The following is a 16313-nucleotide window of genomic DNA, read 5'->3' as shown; positions in this document are numbered from 1 at the left end:
TAATCACAGAGCAGATTATAGCTACGTTGCTATGCAAGTAGTATAAACCTTATCGCGTTAAAATGTATTGTAAGCGAATTTTTTGTGTTATATTTCACATTAGAATCTGAAGCGTCATTACGTCTAGAGCATTTCATGAATTCGCATTACAGTGTATAATTGGTGGGCACGAAGAGAGATGAAATGTCACGGCCAGATAACGTTTGATATAAAATGCTCGTATTTTGATTTATTGATACAGTTTGTACAAAATATACATTTTAGCAATGTCGCGTATAATTTGTAGACGCTGTCGATGGTTTCGCCTATAAATAATGGTGGCATTCCCGATGCTGTTTGCATTGCGCGGAAACCAACTTTGGCCTTGTTTAGCTTCACTGTATGTATGCACGTGCTCATTTGATACGTATGTACGCGTGCGTAGTGAGAATCACGAAAGCTCTATACCATTTCGTACATAGGTGCACTCATAGTGTACATACCGAGGATAAACATGTGCTTTGCTGCGATCAAGAAAACCGAAGATAATGGCGGACGTGTGGTGAAAAACGAATCGCTTTAATTAATCGACCACGGACGACTATCGATCTATTCTCACACACTTACGCAACAGTGATGAAAAAAAAAATTTATTAAGATTGACAATCTTAACCTTGCGTCGTAAAAAGAAGAAGAAAAACACGATATCCAATCTTCCGTTCGATAAAAATGTATGCAACAGCTTCGCCGTGCTCTCGTCAGACATCAATCTTGCGAGCGCGATATGATTTTTATATTTACAGACTATCGCAAACTTGCTTTACATCTTCAGCAACGCGCGCAAGCCTTTGTTAGCCTGTTCGCGTAGTTGCCTCAAGAGAGGAGCATTATTTTTCGTGCGAGTGTATTTGACGAGCATCGGGAGACAAAAAATTGGTTACAATCGCTGCGGTTACGTTCACAGTAACAGTGTTTGGTGCACGTGGTCAACAAATAAGTTACTAATGCTAATTTGAAAAATAAGTTGCTTCGCAAATAGTGAAGCCTCGTATCGAATATAATGGGCAATCAAAAGGACATTTGAATAAATCGATTAATAACCGATAACTCTGCCTCGGGTGTACTAGCTTTCATGAGATAATTAATCAACTACCTACTTGATGAGAAAATGATCGATAATTAGAAAGTACATCGGCACGTGTCGTCTGGGATAAGACCCCTTCCGCGGAACAGTAATAAAATTGTAGAAATCTCTCGGCTCTATAGGCACACACACGCACACAAGCAACGTGTAATATCTACAGTGAGAGTATCGGTAATCACAGTTCGGTAGTGGCAACACCCCAGTACTGCTGCATCCTCGACGCGTCCTGCTCGAGCGAATCCAAAGCTCCTCTCTCTTGGATCACCGCGAAGTCGTACTCGAGGTTGTAAGGCATGAGGCGCTGCAGGCTACCGAAGTAGGCGGCGTTCGGGCCTCCGTTGAGCAGCCTGCGCCCACTGCCGCCGAATGCCGAGCGTAATATCGGCATTTGTTGGACCACCGCGCTCGCAGACGCCTCAAGCGTCGGCCCGGTGTCGAACGATCGCGCGCTGCCAAAGCGACGCGACAGAAAAGGTACGCCACTCGTGCTCGTTGCGCCTAGCTGAGGCGTGGACCTTGATTGACCTACTTGTGACAGAGATAAGTCGGTTTGTTAGTTGCAGCCTCGGCGGATGAGCTTTTGCCGAACGATCGGGGAGTTCGCGCGAGGGCCGCGTAGCGAGTTGATCGATGCAGCCGACGGAAATTGATGCATGACGACATTGTTATAGACTGCTAGATATCGGTCAGTCTCAACGAGCGTTTGAAGTGTCTTATCTGGAGTACGCGACGAGAAGCCCGGTTGCGATGCACTCGGTTCGCGGCGTTGCTAAGTTAGCGTTGGCAAGAAATTGGAGAGCCCATCGTTAAACAGCCGTGGCCAAAGTTAATAGACCGAGCAGGGCTCGGCGAGCGCAGATTTAGCAAACAAACTGCAAACTACAGAGGCGGGAAGAGAACAAAGAGGCTCTATTACCACCTCGTCGAAGAGCCGAGGAACCAGTCCGAGGACCACCGCCTGAAGTGAGCGTATCGAGTTCCTTGTCGAACAGCAACTGGGTATTTTGCTCGAGCATGTATTCCCAGCATCTCAATTGTTCGTCGCTCGGCGGCGGTGTCCTCTCCGTTTGATGCTGCTGCTGGTGCTGGTGCTGCTGCTGCTGCTGCTGACGAAGTTTGCATGCATTGGCCAATCGACTGCTTCCACCGCCCCCGCGGCCGGATGTGCGTTTGCGTGAACGCGGCTCGAAGAGGCCGACCTCGCTCGTTTGATCCGACTGGCCGCTCGGTGAGCTGCGATCTTCGCGTTGTTGAACCGTCGGACTGCAGCTTGACGCCGCGTCTTTCAAGGCGCGCTCTTGGTTGCGCTGACTGCTGCGGCTTGATTTCGCGCTCGATCTGCAAATCAGTTTGCCAGTGCATCGATAAGTTGGGATTGATGATTCAACTAGTTGCATAGCGGAAAGCAGAAGTAACAGAATTTCATTCGGGTTTCTTAGAAATTAATGTATTTCACATCGTATGATATCGCAGACAATATCCATGGTTAAATTTCAATAAATCTCGCAACGAAGCGGATCGAACTGTATTATCGAAAAGCCGAGTGACGTATTCAAGGAAATCGATGATTCGATAGGATATAAAAAAGAGAGCAACCACGGGGGTTTAATTATAATTTTTCATCCACCGTAGTGATACGCGAACGTCGTGCATGAACCACAAAGTACGTCGGGTTATTTGTTGATACGCGTGCAATTTCCGGCATGCAAATGCAACTGAAATATTGCATGATAATCAAATTTATCTGAAACTCGTGAATAATTCATTGCGGCGCACTTGCTGCGGTATCACAACATTTTCCTGTCTACTACTATTATCTCTTGCTGTGCTCGCGTATACATCGGCATTGTCAATGTATATATTCATGTACACCTGCAAAGCCAATCCAAATAATATTATATACCTCCTCTCGAGAGCAAGAAAATTCATTTCGGTAGTAAAAAATAGTCGTGCAAAAGTGAATGCACGGCCTTTATTAATCGGAAAAAGTATAAAATTTTATTCGTTCGGATTGCAGCGCCGCGTTCTCAAGCTTTAAATACTTTCTTCGTTCTTTGTTTTAAGATCGCCGCGAAAAAAAGAATAAAATAAAATAAAAATCATACAAAAAAAGAGCAAGCGTGCGAATTAAAAATATAGACATAAAAGATAACCTCGGGCCTATCGAACCTTTTAACGACCGCGTAGCGCGAGCAGCTATCGCGCCTCCTAAAATAATTTTATGCGGCGCAGTTTAACGATCCAATAACTCAGCCGCGGGCTGTGTCAGTGCAGTGCATTGCTCCCGAAGAAGAAAGTATAAAAACGAAGAGGGCGAGCAAACCTGGCGCTGACGAGGCTGCGTAGCACGCCATTCAGGTAAAATCCGTTGGCCGATTGCGATTCAGCCGCAGCCGCGGCGGCGGCGGCGGCGGCGTGACAACAGCAAGCGGCAGGTGTCTCACCTGCGGCTGATAGCCTTGGCATGCAGCAGGGACACGTGCAGCCGCCGTTGGATTCCGGCTGTTGCTTGGCGTGAACCGCTTGACGTAATTCGCGAATCAAAAGACGCCCTAGCGGCTCGTTCGGAGCTGCCGTGGCCGTTGACAGACGCACCACGATCACGCTCAGATTGTCCTCCGCGCCGTACGCCTGGCCCAAGTCTTGCAGACGCTTGGCTGCGAGCACGGGATTTGCCTCGGCGCGGGCTTCCCGAACTGCTTCTTGAATGGAGAGCACTTCCCAGAGACGACGGTTGCCGATAATCACGAACTCGTCGTCGTCCTCCAGCAGCACCTGGAAATTTTCATATTTCCATGCAAAAGATCTTTTTTAGTCGATGAGCAAAATGTGCGCTGCTGGTGTGAATGGCCCGCAACGAGTTTTTCTTTTTCGCATAAAGTAACTCGATGTTTTTACTATTCGCGTGAGGGGTGGCGCGATGCTCGTTAGTGAAGCATTGGCAAAGTACGTCAAAAAATTAACATTTGAAAATTCTCTCGAAATCGTTAGTAACATTCATGTTCTGCTTTCGCTCTCTCTCTCTCTCTCTCTCTCTCTCTCTCTCTCTCTCTCTCTCTTTTTAAATAGCGTTACTCGATACAACGGAAACCCTTCTACGACCCTCTGCACCGTACAGTGCGAATCCGTTTAGCCTAGCGCAGAACTCGAAGATAAATTTCTTGTTTTTTCCCCGTCTCTTTTAGGAGCGTGTTCCACGTGGAAATTTCACGCGAGCCGGTTTCTCGGCCTCCATTGTCGGACTTTGCGAGGTACGTGAAATTTTCAAGATTGGGAGTTTAGTCATTGTGTTGCCGACACAGCTCACGTTTTCCGATAGTTGTAAAGAGCACACACAACTGCGACACAAGACTGCGACTGTGTACATCTACGTCCGCGGTTGTAAAGAATACTACGCGCAAAAAGAATTGTAGCGAGCTCATACATTACGTATGTGAGGCCCGTAAATTCTCACGCGACTCGCACCACTGCTCCGCAGCTCTCTCTCTCTCTCTCTCTCTCTCTCTCTCTCTCTCTCTCTCTCTCTCTCTTCGAGGCTTTGTGCGAGCAGTCCCGGGGATAAGAGTGTATACGCGATTGAATCAAAGAGAACTAGGATTTTGGCGAATTAGAGTGAATGTAGAATTGATCCGACAGGACGTAAATGCAAAGCTTCTGTGGGCAAGCTGATACTCGCACGGAGCATAGTTGTCACTCGCTAAATCCGGAGATGACTGGCATAGAAGACCTTTATTCACTCTAATTGACGGTCCGTCGATTTTCACGAGAATGAATGGGGGATGACTGACGTTGCGAATTTCTCACAGATTATTATTACGAAGACAGCGAGACGATCTAGTATCGACAGGCATATCCGGCGAAAAATCCAACAGCACAGCGAAGGAAACGGGCGAGCTGAATTTCCAACTGACCTCCTCGCTGATGGGTTCGGGAAGAGCGATGGGCAGCAGATCGGCGCCTCTCCTGCCACTCTGAGCCAGTGCCGCCTGCAGCCTGGCGCCGTACTGTACCCGGGCACCTTTGGCCAGCTGCAGCGGACCCGAGGCCCTGCACAGCACGGTCCGAGCTTCGCCGCAAGTGGCGGCCGTAAGCAGATACCTCGCCTTCTCCAGCTCCTCTTGCTGCAGGGCAGGCTGCCGCGTGACGTGCACCAGCGCGGCATCGACCCCATACTTTTGGCCCTTCTCGCGCAGCTCGCGGTGCGCCGACAGCAGCGTGTAGCGCAGGTACTCGCTGCGCGTCTCCTTCACCGTACGCTCCTCCAGCAAGAGACGCGGTATCATTTCCTGCAGGGAGCTCGGTGCCTCTTGATTCGAGCCGCCGTCGAACAGGCCGAACAGACCCTCGCTGTTGCAGAACGTTGGCATGCGCACTTGGCTCACCAGCAGTCTGCAAATTTAGCGCGCCCCGGTCAATTGAATCGGCCTTGACGCAATCTACTCTTCCTTCTAACTTCGCGATTGTTTCGGCAACTCGCGCTGCCGTTACAAAAACGACCCGCGCGCGCGCTTGAACGCTCGAACGCGGCGCGATCGATAAGAGCTTCGTTGCGAAAATGGATTCTCGTTTTCACGCGAACGCGTAGCCTGAAATTATAGAAAGCGTTCGACGCGAGCGCTGAAGTAACGAAGTTTGTGTGCTGTGTATCCGCTCCCGAAAGTCGCAACCAAAGTTGCATTATTTTTTGACGGCAGAGGAAACGGACAGGTGCGAAATTATTTCAAGTGCTTTCACCTGCTACTTTAGCTCTCTCTTCCTTTCCATAGCTGCACGCCAGATTTATACGGAACTTTACGCGCCGAAAGAATAACCAATGAAAAACCATTGAAAGTTTTGTGGGACTCGCTAATTTAGCTGCTGCGAGAAACAAATTAGCAAGTTTCCTTGCGAATTTCGGAGACGAAGGCTCTTGCACTCGACGGAAATATCTATAATTCCTTAGCTTCGTAACGATGCTTTCGCGCTGATTTTTTGCCTAACAATTTAACATGCGTTAGTGTTTTAACGAGCGCGCAAATTTCACTGCATAGCTTACTTTCCCCACGCTCGCATAGATCGTTCTAATTGAATAACAATGAGTAACAGTAAAGTAGCCTCTCTACTCGAGATAAAACGATGGACAATAGTTGAGTGCAAGTTGCACAATGACACATCTTGTCTTGATGCCTCGGAGAAAAACCAGTCCTAAGCGAAAATTGTTCGAATTCGAGACGTAACGTCCGTAACAACTTTCTAAAGAAAAGGAAGCCTATATAATTTTATCAAAGGTAGACAATCTCCACGGCCGAGCGGTTGGTTACACACTGTCTTACCTCTCGCGAATACCGGCGGTTTCGGAGAATCCAAGCCTCCAGGGTAGGTGCGCGGTCGTCGTCGTTGTATCGCGTTGACCGCCACTGCTACTACGAGTTGGCGTGGTTGCGTTGTTGAGGTTTGGATTGCTGGCACTCAGGCGACTTTGCCCGGATACGTCCACCAAAGAAAGTGGCCTGCGAGAGCTTGCGTACGTTTGGAATTGTCGTGGATCTACGTGGAGACGGGAATTACACGAGATATCCAAGAACTGCAGGTGCGCTGGTAGTAGACTATCGAGATTCAAGCGGTCCAGATGATTGTGCGCCAAATCGAGTACCTGCACATATATATTTCAATTTCTTTCTCACGCGTCATTTTCCAAATGACAACATTTTTCATCGAATTTAAAATTAATAACTAAATTTATCTGCAGCTCTCCGTTCGATGCTACCTTCGACAATCTCAATTCACTTCAGGATACTGAAGTTGAATGGCTTAATTTTCAATTAATACTATACTTTGCTGTAATGACGACTTCCTTCCAGGAATACAAACGAATCTTCGAGCTTTCAAGTCTCCGAGAGCTTGCAATTAACGAATTTAACCTTTTTCAGCATCAACATCTTGTTGCGATTCTCTTGACACGTAATTGAGTCGACTATATTTTACAGGTATCGCGCCTTATCCCATACTCTTCATCACCACAATCGACTTTTATATATGAATATTCATCGATAATTAACCATTACTCCAAGCTGCTTATGTTTCTGATGCAAGAGAGCTTAAGAATGGCTTAAAGACACTATGCATCCTCCCTATATGCCGCGAAAAATATCCAGTATGTTCGCCGAGCGATTCAATGTTGAGTTCCATAGTTTATGTTTAATGCGGAATCAAGAGAAATTTGCAAGAGATAGGTACACATCACAGTTAACCCATCCAAACGTACGTACCTTCGAAAATCGATAATAGTTAATGTATAAACTGGCCTACCATAAATTAAAATTAATAAGTGTAGGAAAAGGGTCAAATAATGATTGGGCAGCGACAAAACGACAATGATTAACAGAAGCTCCGCCCCATCGACGTAAACGCAGCCAGTTGACGTTGAGTAATTGCAGCTCGAACATGATGCACATGCTGGTCTTAAAGGATTAAACTAGCGTGTGTGCAGTAGATGCTCGCTAGCGAGCGAGTGACGGAGAAAAGCAGGAAAAGAAGAAGAAGAAGAAGAAGAAGAAGAAGAAGAAGAACAGAAGAAAGGTAAGAGGAGAATCGAAACTATTCACAGATATAATTTACCTTGAGAGAGGGTGTTTTACTGAAAGCCGGGCAAGTGAGAAGCCTGTTGGAGTGCACCCTAAGCACCCTCAAGTGCGCCAAATTCGCTACGCTGTCCGGGAGATATTGCAGCTTGTTCCCCGAGAGTACCAGCTCCTCTAGCTCTCGCCACGATGCTATGCAGCTGCAAGCACACGCCGAAAACACTTTGAATCCCTTCCGAAATTCATGTCGATTAGTTGTGCGGCTTGTATTTTTTGTAACCGTGACGTCGCGCAACTGTGTATGCGTCCACAACCTAATGCTGTTTTGTCAGCCAACAATCGAGCCAGCGAAGCTTAATTTAGGACGTGAGTATATGAATGTGTCGAGGGAGTCAATGAACTTGCGAACATTATGGACTAATTGAATGATACGTATGTATTTCCGTGCGTAGTTTATAGTACTTGCGTTGTCCCCCCTCCCTCCTTCTATATCTTTCGTTCTCCCTCTGTCTAGCTAATGTCAATTTCAAAATTAATTGTCGATGCTTGACTTAGGCCGACCGGTCGATTATATTTCGACGCTTGCAATTGTTTACTCGTGGCAGTTCATTACATTACGTTTCACCAAATGACTATGTATAGCCACGGGTCTTTTGTACAGCGCGGTGGTATATCTAGTTTGCAAAATTAAAGTTACACGCACGCGTAAATTCAAACTACTTTCAAATGAAGCTGAATTCATACGTTAAATTTTCCAAAGTAGATTTTGATGTTGAAAATTTGCTTTGGCCGATCTACCAAATGAAATACCAGCAAATGCGACGTTTCTATTGTATATTATTATGAGCCGGGGAAATTGAGAAAAGCACTTATACCGTGAATTTTATTAAACTTATGAATTACAAAATTAAATTAAAAATTAACTGGTAAAGGTGTTGGAATAGCGGCAAGAGAAACTGCTGACCACGATAAAAAGAAAAAAAAAAAACTGAAATTAACTTGTTTGAGCTGAGTAGATTCGAAAAAGCGCGTCACGCCGAAGAAAGCCACATAAAGTTAGCTTAAAAGGTCGAAACGTGCGCGTTTTCGAAAAAAGGAACCTTGCCAGTAATATTCCCAAAAGAGCGCGAGAGAGAAAGAGGGCCCTTTCGCGAATTCAATTACAAGCTACGGATTGAGTCCTAAAAAAAAGAAAAGAGTCGCGCTCGGGAGTATACACACAAAAGTAGAGGTAGAAAAACTGACCTTTCGGGCAGAGTATCGAGTGCATTGTAAGCAAGGTGAAGTAGCCTGAGCGCGGAGAATTTGGCGAGGGCATCGAGAGCGGTGTTGGTTAGGCAGTTGCCCGTCAGATAGAGTTTCTCCAGGGCGCTGTGAGGCCGCCGCTGCTGCTGATGTTGCTCGTGTGTGCTGTTGTTGCGAGAAGTACCTGCCTCGTCGGCGCCACCGTAGCTCCAGGCCAGCTCCGACAATCGATTATTGGAAAGATTCAGGACCTTCAGGCTTTTCCCGACCGACACAGAAAACACACGCGATGTAAATAGAGGCAAGCAGGGCGATCTCCGTTGCGGGCGCCGCTCCGGCAAATCGAAAGATAAGAGGCTGCGGCAGGAGCAGGCCTGCTGATGCACAGGCGAGCCACGCTACCTCGCGAATTCCAGCGATGCGACGGTGCCGTCTTCGCGAGAAAAGACATCTCCGCTGTTTTATGGACAGACGAATTTTTCTATCGTCGCTCTCGCGCGCACGCACGCCAAAAACTCACCGACTTGTCCGCTCATGATTTATTCAACTCGACAACGCTACGTTCGATCGGTTGACGTTGCCGTTGGTAAAAAACTTGTCGTTGGAAAACTCGATAACGCTGGCGAACTCTTATACAAAGATAATATTTTGATGCGGCACCGTGGGCTTTCGCGTTGGCTTGTGGATTCGGCTGGACTCGTGGTTTCGCTTTGAAAATTTGATCTGGCGTAAAGATCGAATACACGGGGTAGCCTGACCCGACCGCAGTCCACCCCCTCCCTCCCACCATCTCCAAGAGCAATTTGGAAAATTTACTCCTCCATCGGTATTTCTGAAATGCATCGCTTTCAATCCAGCTCACCTCTGCGTGTAGGTAAAGAAGTGCGCCGGCAGCGCGGTAAGTTGATTGTCTTGTAGAGTGAGATGTACCAAGCTCAACGCTCTCCTTGGCGGCGGTAGCGCTTGCAGCCGATTGTGCGGTAAATGCAACACCTCCAGCCGAGATGGCTGCGACAGCAGACGCTCGGGTAATGTACTGAGACCGTTGTGCGAGGCGAACAGTGCGCGTAGCTGCGGCAGCTCGGGCGTCCAATCTGGCAGACTCTCCAATTCGTTGCTTCAAGATTTAATCCACACGAGATGGGTCATTACGGAGGTGTGTGTGGGCATTTTTTTTTTATTAATTTGCTCTCATTCTTCGTCGCGATTCAGCTCGCGACGCCGACGCCGAGAGTGCTTTTCACTTTTGTATCGGATATTTTTCTTTAAGAAGTACTCGCGCGTAAAAATGTAAGCGAATAAGCATCGGCAGCTCCGAGAAATCATAAAAAAAAAAAAAATGTGAAAAATTTCAGATGCAGATGCCAGTCGTTCGCGAAAAAAGCACTCAAAAGTAGTAGTAAAACGTGTTAAAATATGCCTGGTCTGAGCGCCACGTTAAAAAAGCCACAAAGCATGCATTTGTAAATGTAACGTTTCGCTTTGATAGGCGGAGTAAAGGGGGAGAAAAAGGCGTTTCTAATTAAATTGAAAATGTTTCATCGTAAGCTCCTTTGACGTTCGAACGTCGGTGCAAAGGGTCTTTGAGCGTACGCTTGCAATCATAAAAAAGTTTCATAATTCTTACGAAGGTGGCCGTGCGCGAGAGAAAAGGTAAGTAAGCGTAGCAACCCGTGTAAATCAATATCCGATAATATGCAGGCAAACAAAGCTGATTGGGTTGGTCAATCGTTGATAAAAGATAAGGAAACAAAACGAGGAAACGCAGGCGCGATTCAACGGTAATGCGTCAGTACGTATAATTCTGGGCTACTCACTATGAAACGTCGAGGTGCTCAAGGTTGGCCGGCACCGGGACAATGGTCAATTTTTTCAGCTCTGCTCGTTGCGGGCCGAAAAAGAAAAGCCAGAAATAAAGCGAGGGACGGACGAACAAAGGTAAGAGTCCAGTGAAAAAGGGCGTTTTTTCTTACTGTTATTCCCGGCAATAAGCGAGACGAGACCTCTACCGCACAGAGTCAGTTCGGTGAGTTGGTTCCTTGCGCAGCGCACGCTCCTAAGCTCCTGCAACGCTGACAAGTCGAGCTTCTCGATGCTGTTCTCGCTGAGGTCCAAGTGCGTCAAGTTCTGCAACGCACGAGCGACGATCCAACTTTAGGCACACTGCGAATTGCCGAGCCGGCGACTAGATTGATGGGGAAGGGGGAAGCGGCGGATTGGCTTTCCGCCTCTTGTTTTATCGCGAAGTACTTTTACGCGAGGCTGCTGCGCGCCGAGATTCTTTTCATCGGTTGCATTTCTGTTTCGAAGCGAGACGAAATGAGCTTTCTGAAATTCTAATTCGGCCATCGATTGGCTGATCACGGCATTTGCGAGCTACGCCGTGTTTATTCATGAGGGCCGCTATCTACTAGTGGAAGCCGCCCGAAGTTCCCTTGACAGGGTAACGCATAAGAAGAATAAGGAGCGCAATTGGCAAAAGTTAAGTGAATCCCTCGATCACGACGCATAAGACATTCAAGTTTGCAATAGAAATGGAAAAGGCGAAAGAGAGAGAGAGAGAGGAGTTCTTTAACGAGAGTTCAATTCCCTTCAATTAAAATGAAAATTTAGTTCGTCACGCGGGAAGTTTCACTCTCATTATTCTTCTCTTTCCGCGCTCACTAAAGTTATATAGCTATATATCCTTTGGCTATGCACTGTCAGATTTCCCAGAGTTAGTTTCGCCCCAAGTTTCAACAAAATCAGTCCGTCAGTTTTGACCGATGCAGCAATAATAAACCTTCTAGCTATTGACGCAGCGCGGAAAAATGAGGCTGGGAAGGTATCGGTAAAGCGGAAATTAAGGAGCGAAAAAAAAGCGAAGTGCGACGACTGTAGCCGCCCAAGATAAACACATCGACTCACCCCATAGTTGCCAAGGATGATGTTGCCCTTGAGCTGATTGTTCCTAAGATTAACTTTGTACAGGCTATTGTGTAAATTGCTCTTCTCCTCGGTCTTGGCCGCGAGCACGTCCTAAAACACACAGACGCGCGGACACGTCAAAGCGTGAGATTGGAAAAGCAAGAGGAGGAAGGACAAACAAATGTGCGATCGCTGATTTTTACGCTTGGCGGTAACTTACATTGAGCCCGAGCGCGCGCATCTCGAGAAGGAAGCTCGGCAGCAACTCGATCAGGTTTCCAACCAAGGAGATGTACTGTAATTGGCTAAGCTCCCCGAGCTCCGCTGGCAGCTCCTTGATGTCATTGCGATCGATGATCAGATCCTTCAGACTGTAAAAGTAGACGCGCGGCGTCTCCATGACAATGATTATCTGCTCCCAAAGACCCTGACACTCGCAAGAAAATATCAAGCCGCGATTTACGCCCCGAGATTTAAACTTTTGTTGTCGCCATTTCTCTCTTCCGTTTCTTTTCTTTTCCGACTCGAGCCAAGATCTTCTTTCTATTATTCGACGACACAATTCGCACGATAAGCGGATCTTCCACGTTGCTTTTACCCGTCAAATTCTATTAAATTTTATTTAATGGCAACTGACCCGGATCACGTTGAAGCATGCGCTTGTGTTTCTATACGCGGGCCATGCGATACACGTTCATTTTTGACACATCGGGAGAGTTGAGTATGACGGATGTCCTTCAAATTATCCGCCGAGTATTCGGCTATATTTCAGCCTAGTGAAAATCTTTATCCATTAAATGAATGGCGAAAGATGCATTTGCACTACCTTTATTTTTTGGTTGTATCCTCGTTAATTAAACTCGTCAGTCGAGCAAATAAGGAGAAAAAGAGCATTACCCGAAAATAAACGTTACGAGCTCTTTTCTATACTTCTCTTCGTGGAACTTGCCTCGATTTTTATAATTTCAGTGCAACCTAAAATAAAAAAAAATAAAGAAAAAGATCGTAGCGCATTGTCGGGATAATAATAGCGTTCAGGATCGCCTGAGCCGGAGTCGACAGTCGCAATAAATGCGCTTTTTGCGGCAGATATTCAACTGGCAATTTGACGTTCGACGTCTCTATATGATTCATCAATATTTCCGCTCGACAAACCCCGACCAATTAAGGCATGCAGTCAATACCCGCTAAAATGAAAAAAGGAAAATCAACGACGATATTCGTGCTGCCATTGACCCATCAATTAACCTACATACACGCAGAGCATGAAAAATTCTAAGCCGAGCTAGCGCCATGCGGACATTGTTTATTTTTTCTCTTTCCAGCATACCTCCCTGTAGCCTTTCCACATTTTTAGAAATGGTTATCGTGTGCTACTGAAGAAAAAACAAAAACCTTGAAATAGAACGCTGCGGAAGATTTGTAGCTAGAAAGAGAGTGGGTAGAGTGGGTGGGTGGGTGGGTGGGGGGGGGGGGGGGGTAACCAAATGAAAACATTCGCGCGCCCGCATCGTTAGGAACGAGTTGATAAATAGCCTTTCTTGTTCGGTCATTACATTTGCATTAATTAAAGGACTCCATTGAGCCAGATAAACGAGAAATTAATACGCGATTAAATCGGAAAATCCACAGCAAGAGATAGCAATAATAAAAAAGAACAAGCAAGTACTGCTCCGAAGTATAAATGAAGCGCATTGGCGTTATATATCGATTACATGAATTGAAAACTGCAATATGAAGTTTGCAGGAGGAGATAATATGAGTGTTATATATAAAGAGCCGAGCGCCGGTCGTCAATTAACGTGCCTTTAGAACGCAAATGAAGGTGATGGAGTGGTTGATTAAGTCATCGCGCACGAAATTTCGTGTAAAAGTGACTCGATGCGAGAGCGAGCGGCGAAGGAACGAGGAGCGCTGAAACTTTGGCATTATTAGCTGGCGATTTATAGACTGCCGCGCGGCGCGCGCCGACAAAGTACGCTCCTATTCAAATTTAAAGGAGCGAGACGTAACGATCGCAGTCGCGGGAGCGTTCATCATTCGCAATGAACGTTTTCTTTTCTCCCAGCAGCGCGCGCTAATAAACTGACCAATTAGCGCAGCTGGAAGACACGGGCAATAACAACTTTATGCGTCAAGGAGATGTTGAGGCGTGTATACGTACGGCGGGTTGTCTGGCCTTCGAGTGCGCGTTGCGTCGTGGCATCAATTTAAAAGGCATCCTCGCCTGCACCGGAGGACCTCTCGCAACGGCTCAAATAACCACACGACACATGCATCACTCGTAAACTACACTGCCAATGGCAAAACCAAGTTCGAAAACACAAGCGGCTTGTCCAGACGGACGCGCACGGCAGACTACGAGGAGGGCTCCTCGTCGGTGTACGGCGGAGGTGAGTGTAGTGGCGCAGCTCGGGCGGAAAGCCTCTGCGGAGAGAGAGAGAAAGAGAGAGAGAGAGAGAGAGAGAGAGCCAGCGCTCGGTCAGGAGGAAGAAACAAGGAAAAGAGAAGGTCCGAGCGCGGGGATGTGCGTGCATATCGCGGGCGGCGCTGCATTGTGATGTAATGCCGATGAAAATTGTAATTCCGCAGCGAAAACTGCCGTGCTATTTTCGGTGTTTCGAAAAACAACTGAGATCAAAGTCCGAGCGAGCGAAAAGCGATGCGAAAGAAGGAAAAAAAACCTATGTGGAAAAGTGGCATGGAAGGAAGGGCAGAGGCCGCACGCGTGCCGCCTCAGAAGTCAGCGTTGCGCTCGGAGCGTAGTTCCTCTTTCGCGCGCACGCCAGAGCCTTAGATAGCGCACTTTTCAAAACTTGCGTAATCTCCGGTCTGCCCCCCCCCCCCGCCCTCCTCACCATACCGAACGAGCGAATGAATGCACGTCGAAGGCTTTTGTGCACGCCAGAGGTGCGAGCCGCAAGAAAGAAAAAAAAAAGGCAAAATGCCCATCAGTTGATCTGCAACCTCTCCCCGGCAAAGTCTACCTTTGTTCTCGCCGGTACACCGCAAGCGTGGGAGGTACACAGATTGAAGGATATAAGCTAGCCTTACTTTTCGACGATCCACTTTTTTTCGTCGCGAGAACGCTTAACTCGAATTCTTTTTTCTTTCTTCTTTTATCTCGGCGATGAATGCAATTTGCCTTTGGTTTATTGCGGCTACGTGCATTTCAAACCAATTTCCTCGGATCGAAGATAGATATCTAAGCAATCGTAACAGTGGAAAATATGTTTGTCGGTGCGTTTTCTATAAAAATTCAATTGAAATTGATAAAAAAGCCATGTTGATCCAAGATGATTCGCGTCTTAGAGTTGTAAAAATTTATTGAAATCCGATCAGCAGCAGAGAGAAGTGGAACGTTTAAAAGCGTTAAAACTTTATTCGATAAGAACATTTCAATTCCCCTCTCTATGACTTTAAAGCAGCTTGTCTGATTTCACTTACGTTCACGGAAAGGAAAAAAAAGAGTTTAAACGCAATTTAACAGACTCGAGTGCACTCGCGGCGAGATATTGTCAATACGGGGATGAACGCGTGTGCGCAAGCAAGTTTATAATACCGGAATTGCTCGCCCGCGGGAACATCCGTCCGAGTCTTTAATTTGCCTAATGATAGCACGCGGAAAAATTAAAAGGAAAGGCAGTTTGATGAAAAGCACGCTCGTAGGTGCGTCGCAGCGTGTTATTAGAAACGCGCCGGTTGAGCGACTGATACGCGGATGTTGCGCGCGTGCTCGCTCTCGTATTAAATGAAATCGAATTGGAGCCCTCTAAACGCGTTATCGTTATGAAAGTGAGCAGAGCACGAGCGGACTAAACCATGCGGAAGTTGCATTATAGCCGCGCGCGTGCACTGTTGCGTCGATAGAAAGGGAAAAAATACGCGCGCATACTTTTGGGAAAGATTATCATGTGCGCCTTGTTAATTCATGTAACAATTATTTTTTATACAGGCTCTGCTGAACATTTTCACCGTGCGCGAGCCTTTCTTTCGACATGAAATATCTCATTATCACGAACCAAATGAGCGAAACAACCAAAAGATATCTCGAATGGCTTTTGAAATATTCGAAGGCCAATTGGTAATTTCATTTTTTCTATAATACATATAGTTATTGCGCGATTCAATGCTAATTACTGCGCTAATATGATTTTTTACAAAAGACAAATATTATTAGGTTTTCAAAATAAAATTTTATTAAGATATACTTAATTCTGTTTCATTAAAGGAGAATAATTTAAGTTCGGGGCTCATTTCCCAGAATTGACAGTATCGGTCGCGTTGAAATAATCGCGTTCGCGGGTGCACTTTAAATGAGAGCGCGATACAACTGTTTGGAAAAAAAAACGAAAGCTCGCACAGAATGAAGGATTAGGACTGGAAAAAGTTGTGATATTTGTATAGAAAAGCGAGAAAGAGAGAGCTTTCAGCTGGATGTGCGCGGATCAACTGCGAATTCTCTTGATTCCATTGAT

The 16313-nt window shown here is 46.5% G+C and overlaps 1 protein-coding gene across 1 annotated transcript in view; it reads right to left on the bottom strand.

The window, feature by feature from the left end:
* Nucleotides 1-222: 222 nt before the first annotated feature.
* The window catches only part of LOC131672026 (protein phosphatase PHLPP-like protein), a 36821-nt gene continuing 20730 nt past the window's right edge, over nt 223-16313 (bottom strand). Inside the window, exons 9-20 of the mRNA XM_058948941.1 lie at nt 12056-12206; nt 11836-11946; nt 10902-11055; nt 10746-10806; nt 9791-10045; nt 8929-9186; nt 7721-7883; nt 6436-6755; nt 5035-5512; nt 3439-3898; nt 2043-2474; nt 223-1651 (exon numbers count right to left, since the gene is read on the bottom strand). Of these exons, the coding sequence (XP_058804924.1) occupies nt 1299-1651; nt 2043-2474; nt 3439-3898; nt 5035-5512; nt 6436-6755; nt 7721-7883; nt 8929-9186; nt 9791-10045; nt 10746-10806; nt 10902-11055; nt 11836-11946; nt 12056-12206 (3196 nt within the window). The 3' untranslated portion in view covers nt 223-1298. The remainder of the gene's footprint in view (nt 1652-2042; nt 2475-3438; nt 3899-5034; nt 5513-6435; nt 6756-7720; nt 7884-8928; nt 9187-9790; nt 10046-10745; nt 10807-10901; nt 11056-11835; nt 11947-12055; nt 12207-16313) is intronic.

The sequence above is a fragment of the Phymastichus coffea genome, unplaced genomic scaffold, assembly GCF_024137745.1.
Source record: "Phymastichus coffea isolate CEN01 unplaced genomic scaffold, Cenicafe_Pcof_1.1 PCOF00141, whole genome shotgun sequence".
In the NCBI taxonomy this organism is placed as follows: domain Eukaryota; kingdom Metazoa; phylum Arthropoda; class Insecta; order Hymenoptera; family Eulophidae; genus Phymastichus; species Phymastichus coffea.
This window is presented reverse-complemented; position numbering and strand designations above follow the sequence as displayed.